The sequence below is a fragment of the Corvus kubaryi genome, unplaced genomic scaffold (assembly GCF_017639235.1).
Source record: "Corvus kubaryi isolate FWS band 111438036 unplaced genomic scaffold, C.kubaryi_AGA036_p1.0 split3-73, whole genome shotgun sequence".
Lineage (NCBI taxonomy): Eukaryota > Metazoa > Chordata > Aves > Passeriformes > Corvidae > Corvus > Corvus kubaryi.
Genome location: NW_024582091.1, coordinates 17,269,977 through 17,291,548, shown reverse-complemented (window position 1 = coordinate 17,291,548; position 21,572 = coordinate 17,269,977). Strand labels below are relative to the sequence as shown.

The following is a 21,572-nucleotide window of genomic DNA, read 5'->3' as shown; positions in this document are numbered from 1 at the left end:
CGGGAGGGCGCGGGATGCGCAGCGGCGGCGCCGGGGCCTGTGCCCGCCGCCAGTGAGGCCCGCGGCCGCCGCGAATGCGGCCCCGGCGGCGCCTCGGCCAGGCCCGCCCCGACCTGCGCCAGGAACCGCCGCCGAGCCCGGCGTAGCCCCGGCTCCGGCCCTCGGCTGCCTGGTGCCGGACGCTCGCGTAGCCCCAGCCCCCTCTCCTCCCTGCGGTGAAAGAGGAGGCATGTCCGCTGCCGCCTCCGCTGAAATGATTGAAACCCCCCCGGTCCTCAACTTCGAAGAAATCGACTACAAAGAGATCGAGGTGGAAGAGGTGAGTGCGGGTCCCGCCATCCCCCGCACCCCCTTGCTCCCCGGGAGCGGCCAGCGTGGCTCCCGCCGCCCTGACCCCGAGCGCCCCTGGGGTTCCCCTCCCCGGCGCCGTCCCCCCGCTGCGGAAGGGACCGCGGACGCTTCCTGGGTGCGCCGAGATGCCGGGACCCCCCCCGAGTGTACCTGGCCGGGGGTTCTGTGCCCCCGTGGATGCTGCAGCGGCTGGCACCAGCGAACAAAGGTCGTCTAGCTGGGGAGCGGAGGTGCCGGCTTACTTCTGCCGGCCCTGCTGCTGGATGCTTTACTGTGGAGTTTTATTTAAACGGGATAGATTTATTCGGGATGTTAAAGTTTCGCCGCCCATTTTACCACCCACTTTAGTATGGGTGGCAAACATAGTTGTCAGGCGTTGTCACAAGAGGAAACTGTTAATTCTGATGTTTCTTTCAGATCTCTGGTTCTCTCTGCCCCTGCTTTCACTTTTTGCCACCAAACTGAGCCATTGCATATATAATGATCGCACCAGTATTAATGATTTGCTAAATTTACAGCTCTATGAGCTGTAAGGATAAACAGTTTTCTTTTTTTCCTGACGTAGGCTAGTGATGTTGCACTTATGGATGTGTAACATTTAATTTGTGACCTGTGCATGTTACCCAGGAAGTGACATTCAGTTATTGTATAACAAAGTTGGAAGGAAGTTCTTTTGTGAAAATCGCATAGTAAAATTATTTCAGGTGTACCTTTCATCTCTCCGGGCTTCCTGTGAAAGTAGGGTGGGTGTGATCTAAGATAGCTTGAGTGCTTTAATAATGGGCTCAGTAGTATCTATATACTACAGTGTTGGTTAACTCTCAGAATTGCACAAAAATATTGCTGCTGTTGAGTTTTTTCCTTCCTCCCCTGCTAAGTTCTCTACAGAAATGAAGTTGTTTCATGAGGATCTGTAATGAATTTGATGAAGCAAACTTGTAGAGTCTGGACCTAATATGCATCCAAGACTCCTGAAACAGTCTCTGTGCTTTTGTTTGTAGATTAACATCTTTCTTTTTCTTTAATAATTACTCTCTTTTTCTTAAAAAGTTTGTGTGGAAGTGGAGTTAGTTTTGTGTGGTAGCTTTTATAGGTAGGACAACCTGTGTTCAAGTTTTTAGCGTAGTTTGCTAATACTGGTTTGTTCATCATTATCCTGCTGGGCTTGGGCCTTCTGGGGAGAGTTCACAGACCTTAAAATCTACGATATTTCCATGGAGCACCTGGGCACTTTCTGGTGTATTCAGGTACTATTGTGGTAACTTTGGTTTTCGCCATAGCAGGCACAGGAAATTTTCAGAAGACCGTATCTTTCGAGAGATTGCTTTTATCTCTTTCTATGAATTTGGCAATCAAGAAGATTTTTGTTTCTGTAAATCTAGTTGTTCTGCTTCCTTTTATGCATTGAACTGTTCTGAAGTGAAGGTATTTTTGTTGTTTTTGCAACATTTACTAATAGCCAGGGGTCGAATCACATGTTTTGGGAAAAATGGAGTTTCTCACCCAACAAAGAAAGTTCAAGTGGGTAAGAACTTACCTATCGTGTAAAGATGCCCAGTGATGGCTCATAGAAGTGAGTAGCACATCTGCTGTGTTAGACATAGTCCTTTGAATGAATAAAGTGCTGTACAATTCTTTAATACTCACAACACCCGTGGGGAGGTTGTTAGCAAGGATTATATTGCTGGTTTACATATAGGAAGTGTGGAGCTGCACAGTGTGTAATTGGTGTAACTAGAGTTCAGCATTCTAAGGTTTAGTGCTCAGAGCTTGTCTGTGTTCCATGCATGTGCCTGGCACTCACAGAAACAGGAGTATCGGCACAAAAATGTATCTGGAGATTATGCCTAAGTAAAAATTTGTTGAATGCAGTTGTTGCATTATTCTTAACGCAGTATCTTTGTTAGAGATAACAAAACTCATGTTTATAAGCAGAACTCTGATAAAGTGTGGTCTCCATGAAAAAAATCCAGTGACAGCTGGCATAGCATTTTGAGTGTACCTGTCCTAGCAGAAGTTCTTATAGGCAATGGGGATACCCTAGTGCTGAACACAGTCTAAATGTCATTGCCCAGAGGAAGAAAAAAGACCTACTTTAGAATGAAACAGATGGATCATACTTAGACCTTGCTTTTTTCAGCTGTGGGTGTTGATCTCTTACTCATGATGCAATTTCAGCACAAATAGTCAACTTTGTAGTCAAAACACATCCTTACTGACTATTTTCTGTGCTCTTACTTTAGGCTCAGAAGTTTTCAAGGATTTTAAGTGGCTGTAATATCTCAAAATGGTCATATTTATGCTTGGCAAGCTTCAAATGTTTCAAAATGGAGTGTTAAGAGGTCTACACTGGAAACTCAAATGCTTTTATAATCATAGCTTTGCTGTTGTATTATCAAGGCTGTCTTGTCCGCAGATAGCAGTCCCACTCTGCCACTGGTTTATTAATAGATATTGAAGTTCTGGAATACTTGCAGGCCCAGAGACCTTGCTAATAAATGTTGGATCTCTAAGTGCACTTTCATTTAGGTTTGCCTGAACTCTGCTGGATAAAAACAAGAATATACCATATTTTGCTTAAGATACCATGCACATGACTAACTGTAGTGTAGTGTTACTCCCCACCAGTCAAACACGTCTCCAGCTTCAGGCTGCCTTTTTGTTATTTCAAGTGCTTATAATGAAGTAAAATATAGAGGCAATTATTATGAAAGAGTTGGAGTCAAATCAAAATTGATGTGACACAGCAGGAGCATCTTCAAAACTAGAAGGGGAGAAACAACATAAAACTTGTGTTCAACAGAAATGTTTTCTATTTTACTATGCAAGTTTTCAATTGTGAAAATGGCCTTTTTTAATTTTTTAGGTATGAGATAGAGAAATCATTAGAAACTGAACCAATTATATAACTCAAGTTAACAATAAAAAGCCTAATAGCCTTATTTTAAAATCTCATATTTAAATCTAGCCTAAACACTACTGTCGTTTCTTCCCAGAGGAGCTTCCACATCTAAACAACAGACTTTGGTTTTTAATTGTTCTGGCAGCCTATTCTCTGCCAGTCTTTCCTGAAAATTCCACAGGCTTTCCTCCATCATGTAACTGGGTAACAGTCCCATACATGACCAAAACATAGACCTCTTCATCACCGGATATGTGTATCCTTGGATTGCACAGCCAAAGGTACGTGTCTGGTCATGTACACTGTGGCCCTGCCCCATCACTGCCTGATGTAGCCAGGTTAAAAAACTTATGCCATATTGCGTAGTTGCAAGTTACTTTTGGATGGTCTGAAATTTGAATTTAAATTATTTGAAAAGTGTTGTTTAATGCTCTACTAGTATATTGCAGTTCACAGTGAAGTTTATTTTCAGCAATCTATGAGGGCAACAGTAGTTAATTTTAAGAGAATTAGGGTAATGTTGTCTTTGAGATGAAGAGGTAAGCTTTATGAATGTATATTTTAGAAAATTTACTTATGGTCCCAGCAACTAAGGAGATGCAGTTTATGGTACGTCCACCTATCTTAGATATTTTTGAAACAGTTGACTAATTTCATTAACTGAGTAGTGTGCTGGGAACTACATGTATTCCTTCCAATTCTGGAACAAAGCAGTTCAGAGGCAAGAGAATGAGCAATACAGCAAGGCAACTGGGTTTTGCTCCCCTTTGTATAGGTAACTTTTAAAAAGTTAGTGAGATGCAGTGACTGATTATGTCCATTACAAGGTAAAGCAGGTTTGTGTAAGCTGCTGTTGAACATGGACCTGTTACTACCTCCAGTGTTTCTGTGTCCTGGGGGATCATCTCCAATTGTAGGATACCAATATGGAAAATTGGAAGAAATTTGGACAAGAACCAGATGTGATTTGAGATCTGAACAGCATTTTTGGGTATCTGACATGAGTACAGAAGGATTGCTTCTCAAGAACCAAGGGTGGTAGTTAGAAATCCATTTGAAGTCAGTTGAATTTCGTAGCCTTTTTCAGTAAGACTTCAAGGTGCAAAGCTGGGTGTTCCAAAACAAAGGCAAAAAATAAGTATGTGGTGAAAACATATGCCAGTATTTTCTCTGATTTTGCTCTTAATACATTTCTGAATTAATTCAAATAACTACTTAAATTTAGTTTAGTTACACCAATGGAAGATTCTCTTCATTCATCTACATAAGAAAATAGATGAAGTGTCAGCTGGGGTGTGGATTTATAGCAGAAGTTATGCAACACCAATTCCATGTGGATGAAATTTACTGTGCAGTGAGTTAGAACATGGCTAATAAGCTAGTTAAACTGTTAATGTGACACTTTTTACTAATTTCTACACATGCAGATATATTCAGTGAATCTGTTTGTGTCCTGTTAAATAGACTCATACTTCAGTCTCATAAAGAACACATGGGAAAGAAACCTCACAGACCTTCCTGTTCTGTGATGAAAGCAAGAGCCATATTTATGAGATAATAATAGAATTCTATGTCTAATGCTTTTCCCTAAGAAAAAAACTAAAACAACAGAGAGAGTTTCACGTGTCCCTTATTTGTTCCACCCAGTGGACTGCAGCAGTATTTTACTGGCTGCAGAGTATTTGTTTGGTTTTTTGGTTTGGTTTTTTCCCAAAGACCAGTAATTTTAGACAGTGCCAGCCCAGAAAGCCCAACTCTTGTTGGAGTCCTGCACCCTGAGTGCCTCATTACCCAACATTTTGTTTCTAAAACAATAATGCACTCTCTGGGCTGCTCTAACAGAACAAATTGATTCATACTGGAGCATCAGACAGTTGTTCTGTTAATGTTTTTATATTGCTGGTATTTTTTAATTGCTGATATGAGTTCTGTTCTTGAGACAGATGTATAAAACCCTATCAGTGTGTAAAAGCTTTTCAGCTTGTAGTTAGTTGTGATAAGCCAGAATGAAAGTATAACTTGATAAACTGTTATCTTTGAGATGCGTGCATTTCTTGGGATGACTCGAGCTATCAAAATGCAGAGAGGGTTGGTTCAGAGCAAAGGAAGAATTTCTGGAAACACAGTTTTCAAGACCAGGCTGGATGGGGCTCTGAGTAATCTGATCTAGTGGAAGGTGTCCCTGCCCACGGCAGGGGGGTTGGAACTTAGATGATCTTTAAGGTACCTTCCAACCCAAATCATTCTTTGATTCTATAATTTCAGGAACATATAAGATGATACTTTGATTCTTCATGAACATGTTCTAAAGAAGCTGAAAAGAGAATTAGTTCTTAGAACTAAATTCAGGTAGACAAGTCACTGAATGAAAACTGTACAGTTATACAGCTCTAACAGAGGAAACCCTCGGTAGGGACCAACTGTATGAGTTTGTGTCAAGCAGAACTTGCCTATATTTATTAAGAATCTAAGTTGATTTTAATAAGCAGTTTCTGTCAGGAAGAAATATTTCTTCCTGTGGTGTTTTGCATAACTTTTACGTTGAGACTTAGAAACCAAATCTAAACTAAATTACTTAGTTTACTTAAAATTAGTAGGGGTTTTGGGGGTGGGGGAGTGGAGAGGATTTGGAGGTTTCTTCATTGCTGTATGAATCCCAGAAAGGAAAAGGAAAAGCAACATTTAGAGCTGGGCTGACACTAGTACAAATAAACTTAACCAGTCAAAGAACATAGCTGTAAGAATTGGCAGATACATCCAAACTCCTTCCTCAAAGTGCTGCCAGGGTATTGGCCACAGTCATCTGTGGCACGGGGCCGATTTGCTTCAACCTACTTAATAAAGCATAGCACACACAGAAGAACCAAAGCTGGAATTTGAGGCTATTTGAATGAATGATAGAAAGTGTAGGCGTTTATTTTCAGAAGCTGTACACTGTTGTTCATGGCTTCCTTTGGCCCTTTTTTTTTTTTTTTTTAATTTATGCTCCATATGTCATAAGGGCAGATATGTGAAAACCTGAAAATATTAGTATACCTTATTGATACTCCTGGAGCTCTGGTAGACAGAGAGAGTAGAAGCAACTGAATTTTAAAATGTGATTTTTTTGTGTGTTTTACAAAGCATTCTAGAACATTTCTTTTTTTTCCACTCTCTTGTGTAGTGGAGCTTGAGAGATCCAGAAGTTCAGTTTGCGTGCATATCGTCTCATTTGCAAATATACCAGTAAACAAAGTGACATAGATATTAAAGATAATTTAAAGCCTGCTGTCGCTTTGGAAGCACGGGTTTTGTATGGTTTCTGTTGTTGGATTTTTGTAACTGCTTGTCTTGTTTCCCAAAATTGTAAACAAGCATGTCATGCAGTAGATACTGCAAATTATGAAGTCAGTTCTCCAAAGAATACTACGTCTGCTAACCAGGGAGCTATTATATTTTATTGCTGTCATATATCCAGCAAGTTTTTTTTAGAAAGAAAAGCACTAGGTATCCAGCATGTAGAACTACCTTACATGGAAACTTTATGGATAGAGAGAAAAACTTAGCATTTTTTTGGTTTTGAGTTAATAGAAAACCTGTGCAGTTAGAGCAAAGTTGAAATTAATTCTTCCAAAGTTTTGACATTTGTTAGGGGATTATGGTGCATCTGAATGAACAGATGCATTTTTCTTGTTTTACTGGGAGAGGGGAAATTACTGGTTACATCCCTTAGGACAAAATACATCCTTAAGGTCTTAACATATCTGCAGTCTCTATTTCCTGCATGATTTCTAGTCTACATAACTTACCAGTCAGTATAGTCTACATACTTACAAGTCAGTATCATGTATCTTTGTTTATGTACAGCATTTGATACTATTTGTACACAGAGACAGAGGTAATGCTTGTTCCAGGGCTCTTGTATGGTTCATATTCTTTAAATAAGACTCTAAATACACTATCTGGAAAACATGCAAGTGGTACTGTCCTTCACCATGTCACTTTGTCACACAGTAGAATGTAACTTTTTACTGGTATGAATTTTATACGTAGAATAATACATTTTAATACACTTTTCAATCTTTAAATCTCTTTTAAGTATTACTCCCAGTTTAAAATGTTTTTGTGTCATGTACCAAGTGGTTTTTGACAAACTTAATTCTCTTCTGTGAGAAATTCTCTTCTTGTTCTTACTCTATTTCTAAATGTCTCATCTGCCCTATATTTTCCTTTTTTCTCCTAGAAGATATTTAGAGGAACAAAATCTTTTACCAAAAGAATGTGTTTATTTTTAGATTATTTTCCAAACATACACAGTGCTACAGATCAACTGCTGTTTATTGATTTGTTGTGTCAATAATTCCATTACCGTGCTTCATATAATTCCGAATATGCACTATTGCCCAAACATATGGTGTGGCACCAACAGCAGGGGACAAGAAGGAATGAGCATGAAGAAACTAAAGTTCAGGCAGTGCCTCCCTCCTCTGCTATTAAGTTACTTAGTTCCAGCACACGGTGCTGAAGGAAACTCCATAGTGTTTAAACTGTTTTGACAAAATCTAAGACTTAACTCCTTCAAAGAAGTTTAAGTGAAGAAAATTATATGTAAATGGACTCCACCACAAGCTGCATTCTGTCGATTATAAAGGGGTTTTTGCTATGAGTAAGGTACATTTTCCAGATTAAGTAGGAAAAACATACTGAGTTTTCACATTTGGTAAACTTAAATTTGTATCAGATCCGTCATTGTTTCTGATGGTTGCTCCTTTCATGTGCTATTCAAAAGCCTGAGCTGCTTTAATGGAGGATCGGCTCTTCTGTTTTCCCTGTATCCTAGGTAAATATTCACTGCATTCATGTCCCTTCTCAAGTTCAGCCCTCTGCCTAAGCAGGCACCAAGTCACTGATAAATTGTTATGAAACCTTGACTGCATAATCATTTATCAAACTATTTTCAGCAACAATAAAATTTACATACCTGATGGTCTCACAGCTTTTTGTTATGTGATTAGGTTTAGATTGCCTGGTTAACTCTTCCTCTTGGTGCTTGACACTGATTTTATTTTTTATTATTATTTTTTTCCAGTCATCAGTGGGAGTTCTTAAAGTGCATCTGACTCTTGGAATTTATTCCACTTTTCAACTAAAACCCAAATATTGTGACATTCATGGCAAATTACATTGGGCAGTGTACTTGTTTCTTTTAGTTTCTTCATTTAATAGAAACATTGTTAAAAAATTCAACAACATTGAAAAATAATGATTTCTTTAGTATAAAAACTGGAAATATATGTACCAGTTCTCAGGATAAAACTTGCAAATAGTCATGGATTTATCTGTGGAGGATCAGTATGCATTTATATTGACTTACGAGCTGAATTTGACCATGTGAAGTCAAATGCAACAGATATGTGGGCTTTCTGTTTTTTGTTACGTTTTTGTTAAATAAATGTATTTACTATATAAAAATATATGTAGTATATATTGCATAATCATAATATTAAAATCGTGTACGTAATAATACATACAGTGTATTTGTACATATGGGCAAGTCTTTTCAGCAAGGAAAGCTATGACTAGCCAGAAAAAAAGTAAGCCTGACCCATCACAAACTGTTGTAAGTGATTTAGGCTAAGTAAAAAAAAAAAAAATCTAATTACTTCATTAAATTTTGCGACCAATCTTTTAACTGACATACATGCACTATTTTCAAATAGCTCTTTTTGTTTCCGTCACTGGATTAAACGTAACAGAGTTGTAGTCAAAAACTGTGAAGGACTATGAGAAAAGGTATATTAAGAAAAGGAACCTTCTAAAATGTGTCTCACAGAGGCTTGCACCATAAGGCCAATTGTATCCACCTAGGAGAATTCATTATATGTCCACCTCCTTCTCCCTAAGTGGAAGGGAGAGTTCTTCCCACTCACTGTGATAACCGTGTTTGGATTCCTTCACAGTGTAGGGGAGCAGCAGATCTGGAACTGTATTTCTACTGCCAATACACTTCATCCTGCACAAGCTGCTCTGTGGCATCCTTCTCTCATTAACTGTCCTTAGTATTTCCCAGGTGCTTGCATGGTGGATTTTTATGTGCTCACTAATTACCATTTCTGCAAAATGCAGACTTACGGCGCACACCAACTGATGAGATTTTTCTTATTCTGTAGGTCTGGTCATATGCTGAGCAAGGTGGGTAGAGGCTTTGTAATGGACAACTCTTGTGGCAGTAGAAGGTGGAGGGTGGGCCAACCCCAAGAAAACGGACAATTTTCTTCAAAACGTGGTCTGAGACAGAAAAGGAAATAACAAGGAAGACTAGTTTGGGACTTTTATATCTTCCAGTGACTCATTGTTTCCAATTTGTTTATATGTACTATTCTTGTCAGCTGCTCAGCTATCATTCATGGCTTGGTGTTTCCAACCTCACTGTGGAATGCAAGAAAATAGTTAGCGTGTGTTACGTCAGGACAAGAGTCAAGGCCCTGCGCTTTGCCTGGGGGAGGAGGTTACAATCAACAGGTCCCGTTCTTTAACAGAGCAGAATGGGGAATGTTCTGTGCATCTTACGTGGGTATCTTATGGCAGACTCTGAGGACACTGAACATCTCATCCCAATTTCATCATGGTCCTGTGCAATTGTTTGTGTATGCATTTAAAATTCAGAAGTTTTAATTCCTGTTCTTAGACGGAATAAACAAATACAGCAGATAGATATAATTTCACAGATGAAACCTAAAAAAAAAATTGCTCTCATTCTTCTGATTTTCTTCTGAGCAAAGCTTGTTCTAAATAACTGAGATTATACTTTTCTGAAATACTATTACTGCACATTACTAATAAAATGTTTTGTATGTGTGTTTTCCAATTCTTCTGTAAATGGTCTCTTGAGTAAGCTTTGCTAAGACCAGTTGTGCTTTAATGGCATAGTATTCAATTCCTACTGCAAAACTCAAGCCTGTATCTACAGTTTTCTAAATTAAATTTCTTTTCTGTTTATGAAGTCCTGCACAGCAAATGAAACCATTTCAAGTTTTAACTCTAGTGTTTTGTATTTTGTTCTAGGTTGTTGGAAGAGGAGCCTTTGGTGTGGTCTGCAAGGCAAAATGGCGAGCTAAAGATGTAGCCATTAAACAGATAGAAAGTGAATCTGAAAGAAAAGCCTTCATTGTAGAGGTACAGTAAGTTTGATGGAAAATATGGGGTTTGGTAGAGCTTGTTTCCTGAAATTCATGGGTGCATTTAGTGTACTAAAACTATGTCTTTATCACAAGATAAATGCTGCCTGTGGTACCCAGTTCAGGCCTGGACCCTTGTCTTGCAGAACAGGAAACCTGTTGAAGCACATTGCGGCTCCTTAAGTTTGCTTCTCATAAAAACTGAAAGGCAAGAGTGTGGGAGAGAGGAGGGCACACAACTGGGGAAATAACAGTTCTTAGATTCTGTCCCAGTCTAAAGTAAGGGTGCAGCTGGAATACCCACCAAAGCCTTGGAGCTGATTAACACTTCCAGGGGCTACAGCATAGGTTCTCCAGTACAAACAGGTTGATATTTGAAACTGTTTCTGAGTTTTTTCAGCAGTTCTAATAACTTGATTATTTTTTTTTTTATATATAAGTACATTGCTACCTTAAAGGCAATCACTGTTTTCATTCAATGTCTACTTCTTCAAAAATGTCGAGTAGTTCAGATACACTGATAAACTTCCCAAGATACATAATGTTTTCTAGAATCAAATGTTTAATTTAAATGACATATATTGTGACATGGTGCTTAGTATTTATTCAGTTATAATTGAGGATGTTCAAGATATACAAAATATGTTCAAAACAAAACTCTTAAATTTAGAACTAACTCTAGCGAAATGTAAAACACTAAAGGGCTGAAAACAGCATGTTTGTAATAGGCCTCTGTAAATATTTATATGTTGTTCATTACCATGGGAAGTTTTTAAGGTTAATAATCTGAGTCTAGTTTAACACTGAGTAGATCTGATTGATCTCTTGGGATTTTTGTGTTCAAAAGAGATCTGAGTAGGTAATCCCAGAAATGCTTCAGTAATTACTGCTATTCAGGAAACCCTGCACAGTGCAAGCATCAGTTGAAATGTTTCATTCTGATTTTTTAGATCTTCTGAAGTGTATAGAAAAAATAGTGTTTGCTCCATAGACAGCATAAACTACTTCAGAAGTCTGTGTAAAGAGAAAAATATTCCTTTTCTGCTTGCTTCTACTCTGTACTGGTAGAAAAACCCAATGCAAAATAGTGCAATTGTGAGTACAAACAGTAATAGGTTATTGGAACTATGTCATTCTAATATTAAATTATTTTATAGGATTGTGGGCTTGGGGATTTTAGGACATGTATCTTCTATATTGTGAAAACAGCCAGTATGATCCTAATTTTTTTTTTATTTAATCAGACAATTTTTATATAGTCAAAACTGAAGGCTCTAGGAAGAGCACCAAATCTGTAGAGGTCATAGTTGCACAGTGCTTGTGATTTGAGTGACTTTACTACAGTCTGGAAAAAATACTTTCTTTAAATGTAATTTCTTCAAACTTTCTTTTAAAACACAGTTGCAGTTTGACACAAACCTGATTACATACAATAAAATGCAAAGAGGGACATTAGTTTTGTAATTCCTAAAATCACCATCTGGGGTTATGCAGATGTAGAAAATTGTACTTGCTGTTGTGTGGTGTATTATTTATCGCTATGAAAATAAAGCCTTTTCTTCCCATGGTTTGAAACTGTGATTTGTGTTGCAGCTTCGACAACTGTCACGAGTAAACCATCCCAATATTGTCAAGTTATATGGAGCCTGTCTAAATCCAGTAAGTTATAGCTTATGTCAGTATGACAAAAGGTGACTAGCTTAACCTATGCAAGCATCAATGAACAGAATATATATTTTATATTAAAAATGTACCTATTATATTTTTTTTTATGTTTTAGCCATAATAAGGAAATACACAGATATGTAGGTTGGTTGATATATTCAGGTATTTGTTTCTTCTTTCTTCTGCTATGAAAAATAAATTATTTTAAGAACACCCCAAAGCTATTTCTAAACATCAGTTATACTTGAGTTTGTCAAATCGCCATTTGGTATATTACATATGTATTTACATTCATATCTACAGTCCTATTAATTGCAAATCAGCAATACAAAAAGTAAATGCATTAGCAACACATGATTATAGCTTGTAAATCAGTTCCTATTTTCTTACATGCAGTTTTCAGGATTTGCTTGCTTTCTGCCACAGCTGCAAACAGTCCCACAAATTCTCTAAGCAGAAAAGAGAGTACTGTGACAGGACAGATGTATCCTTAACTTGTATGGGCTTAATTGCTTAAAATAATGCTGCATCCCTTTTCTTTTTTTGTACTGGTGAAATTCTTTTGACATGGTATTTAATGAATTTTTTTTGTAAGCCACTAAAGGAAAAAAGTAAAGGACAGTGAACTGCAGTTTGAAGACAGTATTTGCTTTTTAAGACTGAGGAAGAGGAGGGAGGTCATTCTTTTATTTTCTAACTTACAATGAGAACTAAGTGCAAAACTCATTTTTCTTACATGTAAATACATACATTTCAAACTGACTGATATATTTTCCATTAGCTTAGGTATGGAGGCATTGTAGTTGCTCTCAAGGAACTTCCCTTTCAGCTGTTTTCTGCCTCTGCATTGAAAATATACCTATTTTTTGTCCCCTTCTCCCCAAAGGTGTGTCTTGTTATGGAGTATGCTGAAGGAGGTTCTCTATACAATGGTGAGTATCATTTCAACTTCCTGGAGTTAAAGTGCTAGTATTAGGGCAAACATAGTCTAAACTACAGGTTGTTTCATAAATACGTCTCCATTCTTGGAGCTATTCAGAAGCCACCTGGACACAGCCCAGGGCAACCAGCTGGAGGTGGCCTGCTTGACCTGCTTGGTAGACTTCCAGCGGTCTCTTCCAACAATTATGTGGTTCTTTGAAATTCTTAAAATAATTTTAAGAAGAAAGAAGTGTGCTTTTTAAAATCTCTTTTCAATCCATTGGTTTGTTCTTGATACCAGTTTCTTATATTTTATACAAGTAATTTAAGGTTTTCCAGTGGAACATCTGAAAACATTCTTCCTTAATTTGTAAATTCCTTGAGCATTTGTTTAACACAGACTTTACCAGGGATAGCTGAGAACAAGCAACACTTTTCATACTGAAATTTAACACAAAAGATTATGGAAAGTATTCTAAAAAAAAGGGAAATATTTTGACATTTCTGTTATTTTAACAGTCTGTAGAAGGATATTTTTAGTTGCAGTAATGAGGTGTTGGTAATTACTTAGATTCCACAGAGCTTTTCTGACTGGTATTTTGTTAACTCCATTGTATCTGTTGTAATATGCAATAAAGTTCTTTTTAGTTTGTGCCTTTGTTTTGCAGTGCTGCATGGTGCTGAACCTCTGCCTCATTATACTGCTGCACATGCCATGAGTTGGTGTTTACAGTGTTCCCAAGGAGTGGCATATCTCCACAGTATGAAGCCAAAGGCTCTAATTCACAGAGACCTGAAACCACCAAAGTAGGTTTATGGTTCATTTTTCATATTTTCTTACAGTTGGACTTTAAGATCATTTATAATAATTTTATTGCATTTAAAAGAAATACCTTTAATTGGTACTAACTTTTGGATGTGCTACATTCCAAATGAAAGCTGTGCATTTGAAACTTCAGTTACAGAATGACAGTATATGATACAGAAAATTAACTGTATTCAGTTACTTTCTATTAAACTGGAAGAATACCCTTCTCCTGCCCTGCATTATGGAAGAGGATTTTATTAGAAATAGGGCTTCTAATCAGAGACATTTAAAATCTTCCAGTTTTTGAATGGCTGTGGTGTTCAATAAGAGGACATTGTGGGGGGGTTGATTGGTTCTAATGTCATATTTAATCTGTTGCATTAGAGCTCTTTCGCCACGTGACTGTCCTCCTTTATCCCCTCCTTTTGCCTGTTCTGCCACCCCTGCCAGAAGCTCCCATCACTTTCCACCAAAACAAAATTTAATAGTTTTCTACCCAGTCAGTTTGTTATCCAACTCATTTTACAGCTTCAGATCTGGCTCCACAGATTAGATAGAAAGAGATATTTGAGGATCAGCAGAATCATCCCTTTTTGGTGGTAACCTGCAGTTATTACCAGGTAAAATTATAACATGAAGCCACAATTTAAATCTTTAGTTCTTTCTTGTATTCCCCAGTTTTGATTTAGAAAGTTGTTCACATGTAACTTCAAGTCCTTCCATTTAAATAAATAGATACATTGACTGACATTAGTGGGAGTCTTGATTGTTCTTCTTTTAGTAAAATGGTTACAGCACTTGTTCATTTTCAGCCCCTGGCATCTGAAGGACTAATTTTCTCAATATACGCTTAGTGGTTTACCATGGCTAAAGATATTTATTTAAAATCTAACATGTAGAAATATCAGTAAATTACAACATACATTGGATTACTTTAAAATATGTAATCTGTTCACATTAGACACAAATGACCATACATATTTCCCAGATTATAAAATAAAGCACTGAGATGCAAAGCCTTAAGATATTCATCTATATTAGAATGATAGTTGTTGGGATAAAAAAAATCAGTGGTTTGTTATCAGACTATTTTATTCTACAGTATTAATACCCTTTTTTTTTCTTTGACAGTTTGCTCTTAGTAGCTGGGGGGACAGTTCTAAAAATCTGTGACTTTGGTACAGCCTGTGATATTCAAACACACATGACCAACAACAAAGGAAGTGCTGCTTGGATGGCACCTGAAGTTTTTGAAGGTAATAAAAATTCAGTATCAGTATTACATTTCCTTTTTAGGAATGCAACTGTGAGTTAATGTGATGTAAGAGTAAGAGCATCATGTAGTCTTTAAAATAAAGTTTACTAAAGTTTGAGGTAAAAACTGAAAGAGATTTGGCAGAAGTCTAACATTTTTTTTTAAATCTGTACAAGTGTATATTGTCAAGTAATTGTACAGAGGTTTGAAGAGCAGCACTGAACCAACTCTCTCATGTTAATATTAGACATTTAATTATGTGTACCTTTATTTGTCATTGCTGAGATTTACATAAGGAGTACCTTTAGACAGCTGCAGTTCCTTATTTTGTAAGTAAAATACAGCCAGAGGGCTCTTTCCCCACAATTTTGCTGTTTCTAAGATTCTTAAATCATTTCAAACTCTTGTGACATTTAAATACACTGTCATTACTTTCACTCCCTACTCTGATCAGCTTTTAACTTTAGAATTTCCCTGTTAGTGTCTCTAAATTGAACATAATTACCTTCTTTTTTGATCCCCCACTTTCTTGTAACTCCCATCTTCATCTGCTTTTTGTGTAATCTAAAGATTCAATGTACTTCCTCTTTCCTGCATACTGAGGAACTTGTTAATACCAGTTAATTTGGTTAAGTAGGAAAACAAGCTATTTCTTGGAGTGTAATTGGGAAAGACTGATGACACTTGATAATTAGATAGCTATAATTGCTGCATGATTATCAGAGAAATAATCCAGTAGATATTAAATTGCAGATTAAACACCTTTTAACCAGTCAGTACCTTAATTATCAATGCAATTTAGCAATGGTCTGGAAAAGTCATCCTACTGCTTTAGGAAGCAGGTGTCCTTGATTTGATATATTTGGTAAGTGCATATGTGCAGCAGTGTTTTCCCAGATTCTGGATCCAAGTGGCCTCTTTTCTTCTACTGTCCTTGTTCCAGAGGCTGTCCATATACAGTTTTAGGATTCCTCCCAAACATCACCTTTGGAACTTTTGTTCTGAAGGTACCATTTTCTTCCACGTATTGCTTAGAGTACCCACCCAAGGGTTATTTGTTTCACTCTGATGCCTGAAATTTTTCCATTATGTCATTTTATATTCAGGTACTTCCTCTATTTTTTTAGCCAGGACTGCTTCTTTCCTACCACTTGCTTGTTATTAAATTAAACTGTATAAATAGGAGATTTTTTTTCTTTTAGAAATAAGCAATTGAACAATCAGTGTTAAAGCTAGATTTTTTTGGTGAAAAATCTTAATCTAAAATGGATATAAATAAGTGTATTGTAGTAGGGATTTACAGTTCATATCCTAGTTCCTCTGGTGTATGAATCCAGCAAGGCAGAAAAAAGAAATCTTGTATTGCAGTTGTATTGTTGGATAGCAGCAAAAAGCCTTTAGTTTACAGTTGTTTTTGCATACTTTTAACTGAAAGCATTTATTGATAAATAGACAAATCGTTATATAAACACAAGTATCAAGGAAAGGAAAGAATCTAGTATGATGCATCTTCTATGATGCAGCATATCAAGTTACTCTTGAAACAGTCATTAAACTACTAAAATAACCACTTCAAATGTCAAAATCGTTAAAAATTTCTTTGCTTATGTTACTGCATCAGGATTCAACAATGGAATAAAGGCTACTATTAATTTGGTGCTGTTCTAATACTAAGGTTTCCAGATGAGAACAATAAAGGCATGAGAAGTATCTATCGCAGAAGATGGTGCTTAGTGGAGTAGTTGCCGTAATATTAAGATTTTCCCCCCGTTTTAAACATTAGGGCACCTAAAGCCTTGTACAGGTCAAGTAATCTAAATGAAAATAATATGATACAGATCAGGATGAAGTGAAAGAGAGCAATTCTAATATCAGAACTCCCATTCGAAGAAAGTATTTTAAAATTGCTGTGGGATAATTGGATATATTGAGGAATTATTGTCTGTGCAATCTTAGTCTCTCACATAAGGAAACAATGCAGAATACTCACTCACTTCTTTTGGAGTCTCGCTTTTCAGAATTAGTCCAAGACTTCTCAGCCACAAAATAGGATTTCACTGCTCAAACAGGTGAACAGCACTCCTTTAGTTTCATAGGCTGTGTGTTACAGAAGTGCTGTGACTGCATAGAGACTCTTTTGCTTCCCTTAGTGATCTGCCATTGCTTAACATGACTTTTCTTCCCCAGCACCTTTGAAAATAAGCCAACTGATAAAGCTGACTTTGTTTTTCTTCTTTGTGCCTTTTGAACTCATTAGCTACATTCAGCTACTTTGATACAGGTGAAAAGATTTTCAGAGATCCACATTCTTAGAGAGTTTTTTAAAGTCCAAATTAATGCCTTCACTTAAAGAGGGCTTGTGGTTCATGCTGCAGCCTGTTTCTTGTTTGTCTTGCAAACTGGCTGGACTGCAAGAACTGGCCAGAGAACAGGCTGTTTGCTTCACAGCTTGTCAGTGGTATGGGGGCAGAGGAAGTTGGCTCACGGGTAGTGGAGCCTATTGCAACTGGTGCTATATGCTGGGTATTCACATGAAACTAGACTTCTTTAATTCCACTGTTACTGAAATGATTTGTCTGAATAATGCCTTCTGATTAGGTATAAACAAAAAAATCTCTTGGCCACTATATGCCAATTTTAATCCTTGTTTGAAGATAGATGAACAAATCTCCTATAATTTATATTTGCACATTTATTCTCATGTCATTAGCCATTCACATTTCTTATTAGTGTTTGCATGAGTTATGGTTACAAAGCATTCTTTCTTTGTAGCCTCTGAACATTTTTATTTATTATTCTATGTCGTCTACCTGTCTTCAGCACCTTAGGAGTCTTAGAAATACTGAACTTACAGTCAAAGTATTTTAGTTAAGTAATGACATTACGAAAAGAATAAGAATAATAAACCAGGAACAGGAGGAAGTAAGATGGTGAGGAATTGAGGGCTCTCCTGATTTGTTCATATGGTAACTTAGTAATTCTTCTGAAGACCTGTAATTAATAAAGAGTAATGGATATGACAGATGTTATTGGCTGGCATATTGTGACTAAGGTTGGAAGAAGTGAAATGAAGAATATTTGAGGAAAGAAACATAATCAATTAAACCCTGAATACAAGAGATTTTTTAAACCTAATGAATTGTGGTTTATATTATATAAGGAAACTGATGTGTTTTATCATTTCAAGATGACTCCAAGGATTGATTCCCAGAGAGGGGCATTCTTAACAGTCATACTGTCAAGTGATTTCAGGCTTAAGTTAGCATGAATCAGCCAGCTTTAGAAAACTGGTTTTTCTCAGCAAAATAAATGTGGAGTGAAAGTAAGTATGTAAAGCTATGTATTTATTGGAGCAAGCTGCCCAGGGGAGTGGTGGAGGCACCATCCCTGGAAGCATTAAAGAAATGACTCAGCATGGCACTTAATGCTGTGGTTTAGTTGACATCGTGGTGTTCAGTGAAAATTTGGGTTCGATGATCTTGGAGCTCTTTTCCAACCTGATTCTATGATCTGCTCAAACTGTATTTCTTTTTAATGTATTACATAGAAAAGAGTCAAATTATATTGATGGCTTTCTTCCAGGTAGCAATTACAGTGAAAAATGTGACGTTTTCAGTTGGGGTATTATTCTCTGGGAGGTAATCACCCGTAGGAAACCTTTCGATGAGATTGGTGGTCCAGCTTTCCGAATAATGTGGGCAGTTCACAATGGTGAGTTGAAGATACTTTATTGCACTTGAAACTGTGTATATGACTTATGAATTTGCTAAACACTCTTAACTGTACAGGTTTAAATTACTAGTGTTTCCATTTTATGCTTCATTAAGTATGCATTTTTGTCACAAAGGCTAAACAGTTAGACGCTACCACTTTTGTGTCAGTGTGGGGTTTGAGTTACTTGGCTGCTGCTACAGTGCTTGCTACATTCAAGTGGTGTATGAGCAAAGAAGGATAAAGAGCAACGTCCTCATTACTATAACACTCCATTTTAGACGTGATCTGAGAAAAACGTCTTACCTGGTTGAATGATGATTTTATTAGCTACATTGTTTGTTTTTTTTTTTTTTTAATTGGACATCTACAAGAAATGTGTAACTTTAAGTAACTTAACCTGTGTTTAGAAATGTTAGAAGCTATGAAACCTCGTCTGGGACATTAGGCTTTAAAAATGTTACTTTGTTTTTCATCTGTGGTGTTTTGGGGGTTGTTTTTTTTATTCTGCTGTTTGAATGGTTTTACCTTTATACCTAGGTACCTGCACTCATGGAACAGCACCCTACTGTGCTAGGCACTATACAAAACAGATCTTCAGGGACTTAGACTATGAACAGGGTGCAGTGGTTGTGTCAAATGGACTGCTTTCTTTAAAGCAGTGGTGTAACGTTGGTCAGGGTAGTAGAGTAGCCTGTAGTATCTTCATGCTAGAGTTGTAACTTTTTACTGCTGTGTTTTTGGGTACTAAAGTAATGGTAGCGAAGTAGTTCCATGAATGTCTGCAAAGAGTTTCTGCCATTTGTGATGGACAACATCCAAGCAAGCGCAAACTTTTTGGAAGAAAAAATTAACAAACAAGCAATGAAGGCTGGTACTCTGCCTGAGTGTCGTTGCTTCAGTAGTAAATTGTAGAAGCTTAAGGTGAGCACAGGCATATCCTATTCAAAGAAGAGAGTGGGGCAGACAGTGATAGAATCAATGAATATTATAGTCATAGAAATGCACAAAGAGAGATGTTTGCAAATGGCATTTTTGAATGAAGAAAGAGATTCTCCAGTTTTTCAAGGACACTGGACATTGAGATTAGGAGTGATAAGTGCCTTGCATAAAAGCATTAACTGTAAAACTAAGTGTGTTAATCTTATAGTAAACCAAGAAGCCTCAGTAAGGTGTGGGAGTATACTTGAAAATTCCCTATCTGTACCTACTTTTGCTTTAAAATTTTACCTTTTTTATCTTTTTCCATTTTCTTTTTCCTTCTTCTTAAGAAGGAAGTGTTAGTGTACTTCATCTCACTTAAAACTATTGTGGCATTCTTAGTTCATGTAGTACTTTTTCTGTTTGTTATAGTCTTAAATACTTACTGTTTTCTCTGCAAACTGTCAGTGTGTCTCATATATCAAACACAACTGGCTGTCCATTAATTGTTCCCATTGAAATGGTAATAAGAGGAGGAAGTTGAAGCAAAAAAGCAGCTGTATAGTTACACAATAGTTAAAGTAAAATGTTACTAAAAATGAGTATAGGCCATGAAAAAGTCACAAAAATTGGTAGTTCCAGTGCCTAATAATTTTTCAGGACATTCTTAGGAGCAAAATCGGCTTTCAAAAATACTTTGAGTCTTTTGGGTTTTTTCTTTTTTTTTTTTTGTGGATACAGCATTAGGAGCCAAAGACTGTTATTACTTGCTTCCTAGTTTGGCCTAGAACTTTACTCTTCAGAAAGAAGTAACATTTCTTTAGCCATTGTAATATGCTGTATTTGGTCAGTCAGTGAATGGATTCAAACCTGTACTGAAGGAAAAGTTTGATTTTTTTTTTTTTTTCCTACTGCTGCTATGTAGTGCAGAGGAACTTCTTTTGTCAATTTTTGTTTGTTAGAGAGAAAATTAAGTACAGACCAGTTCCTTCAGATTACAATTAACTCTGTGTTTTCCTTTCTTTATTTAGCAAAATACTGGACAGAGATCAGAAACTCTCAGTTGTTTTATAGTCTGTTTAAAAAATTTAAGGGTGTTTTTCAATTACAGGTACTCGGCCACCACTGATCAAAAATTTACCTAAGCCAATTGAGAGTTTAATGACCCGTTGTTGGTCCAAGGATCCCTCACAACGACCATCCATGGAGGAAATTGTTAAAATAATGACACACTTGATGCGGGTATAAAAATTTATTTTAAGTATTTTAATCATTTCTTAAACTATTAAGATGGGAAATTTATTTACAAAAGGTGTGCCTTTCATCCCACTCCAAAGGTGGGCTTGCATGTTTTCTTTTGCCTCTCTCCTTTTGACAAAAATTATCAAACTATCGCAGTAGAGAAGGGAAATAATTTGTCTTTCATATATATAATTATATATACCCTCTTTGGAGGGGTATAATAACTCATAATGGATTTGAGAAAATAAACAAATAATCATAGGTGTATTTAATGTATTACTAAAAATAATTGCATTCATTTATCTTATAAATAAATTATTATAAATGTAATATATAATTTACACTTATAAATTATGAGGTAGTATTTAAATAATTTAAAAACAATTTTTAGTTACTTTTTTATCAAATAATTACTGTTTTTTCACAGTACTTTCCAGGAGCTGATGAACCTCTGCAGTATCCTTGCCAGTATTCAGATGAAGGCCAAAGCAACTCTGCCACTAGCACAGGTACATTTGTATAAGTTAGAGAAAAAGAACAGCAACATGAAATGATGCAGATAGATTATAAAGCACATTCTTATATTGATTTTGAACTCAAAATGGAAAAGATTTCCAAAATCTTAAGCATCAGCAGACC

The 21,572-nt window shown here is 36.8% G+C and overlaps 1 protein-coding gene and 1 long non-coding RNA gene across 11 annotated transcripts in view; one reads left to right on the top strand and one right to left on the bottom strand.

The window, feature by feature from the left end:
- The window catches only part of LOC121659364, a 54,857-nt gene extending 54,121 nt beyond the window's left edge, over nt 1-736 (bottom strand). Inside the window, exon 1 of the long non-coding RNA XR_006014297.1 lies at nt 502-736. This is a non-coding gene — a long non-coding RNA (uncharacterized LOC121659364). The remainder of the gene's footprint in view (nt 1-501) is intronic.
- Nucleotides 7-21,572, top strand: part of MAP3K7 (mitogen-activated protein kinase kinase kinase 7) — a 46,668-nt gene continuing 25,102 nt past the window's right edge. For 5 of the 10 annotated variants that reach the window (XM_042017366.1, XM_042017362.1, XM_042017361.1 and 2 more), the window contains exons 1-9: nt 7-319; nt 10,298-10,408; nt 12,004-12,069; nt 12,962-13,007; nt 13,665-13,803; nt 14,936-15,060; nt 18,642-18,770; nt 20,803-20,933; nt 21,361-21,442. In XM_042017366.1, the coding sequence (XP_041873300.1) occupies nt 230-319; nt 10,298-10,408; nt 12,004-12,069; nt 12,962-13,007; nt 13,665-13,803; nt 14,936-15,060; nt 18,642-18,770; nt 20,803-20,933; nt 21,361-21,442 (919 nt within the window). In that variant the 5' untranslated portion in view covers nt 7-229. Of the gene's footprint in view, nt 320-9,402; nt 9,425-10,297; nt 10,409-12,003; nt 12,070-12,961; nt 13,008-13,644; nt 13,804-14,335; nt 14,425-14,935; nt 15,061-18,641; nt 18,771-20,802; nt 20,934-21,360; nt 21,443-21,572 lie in introns of those variants that run through there. The other 5 variants (XM_042017360.1, XM_042017358.1, XM_042017364.1 and 2 more) reach the window with 5 other exon arrangements.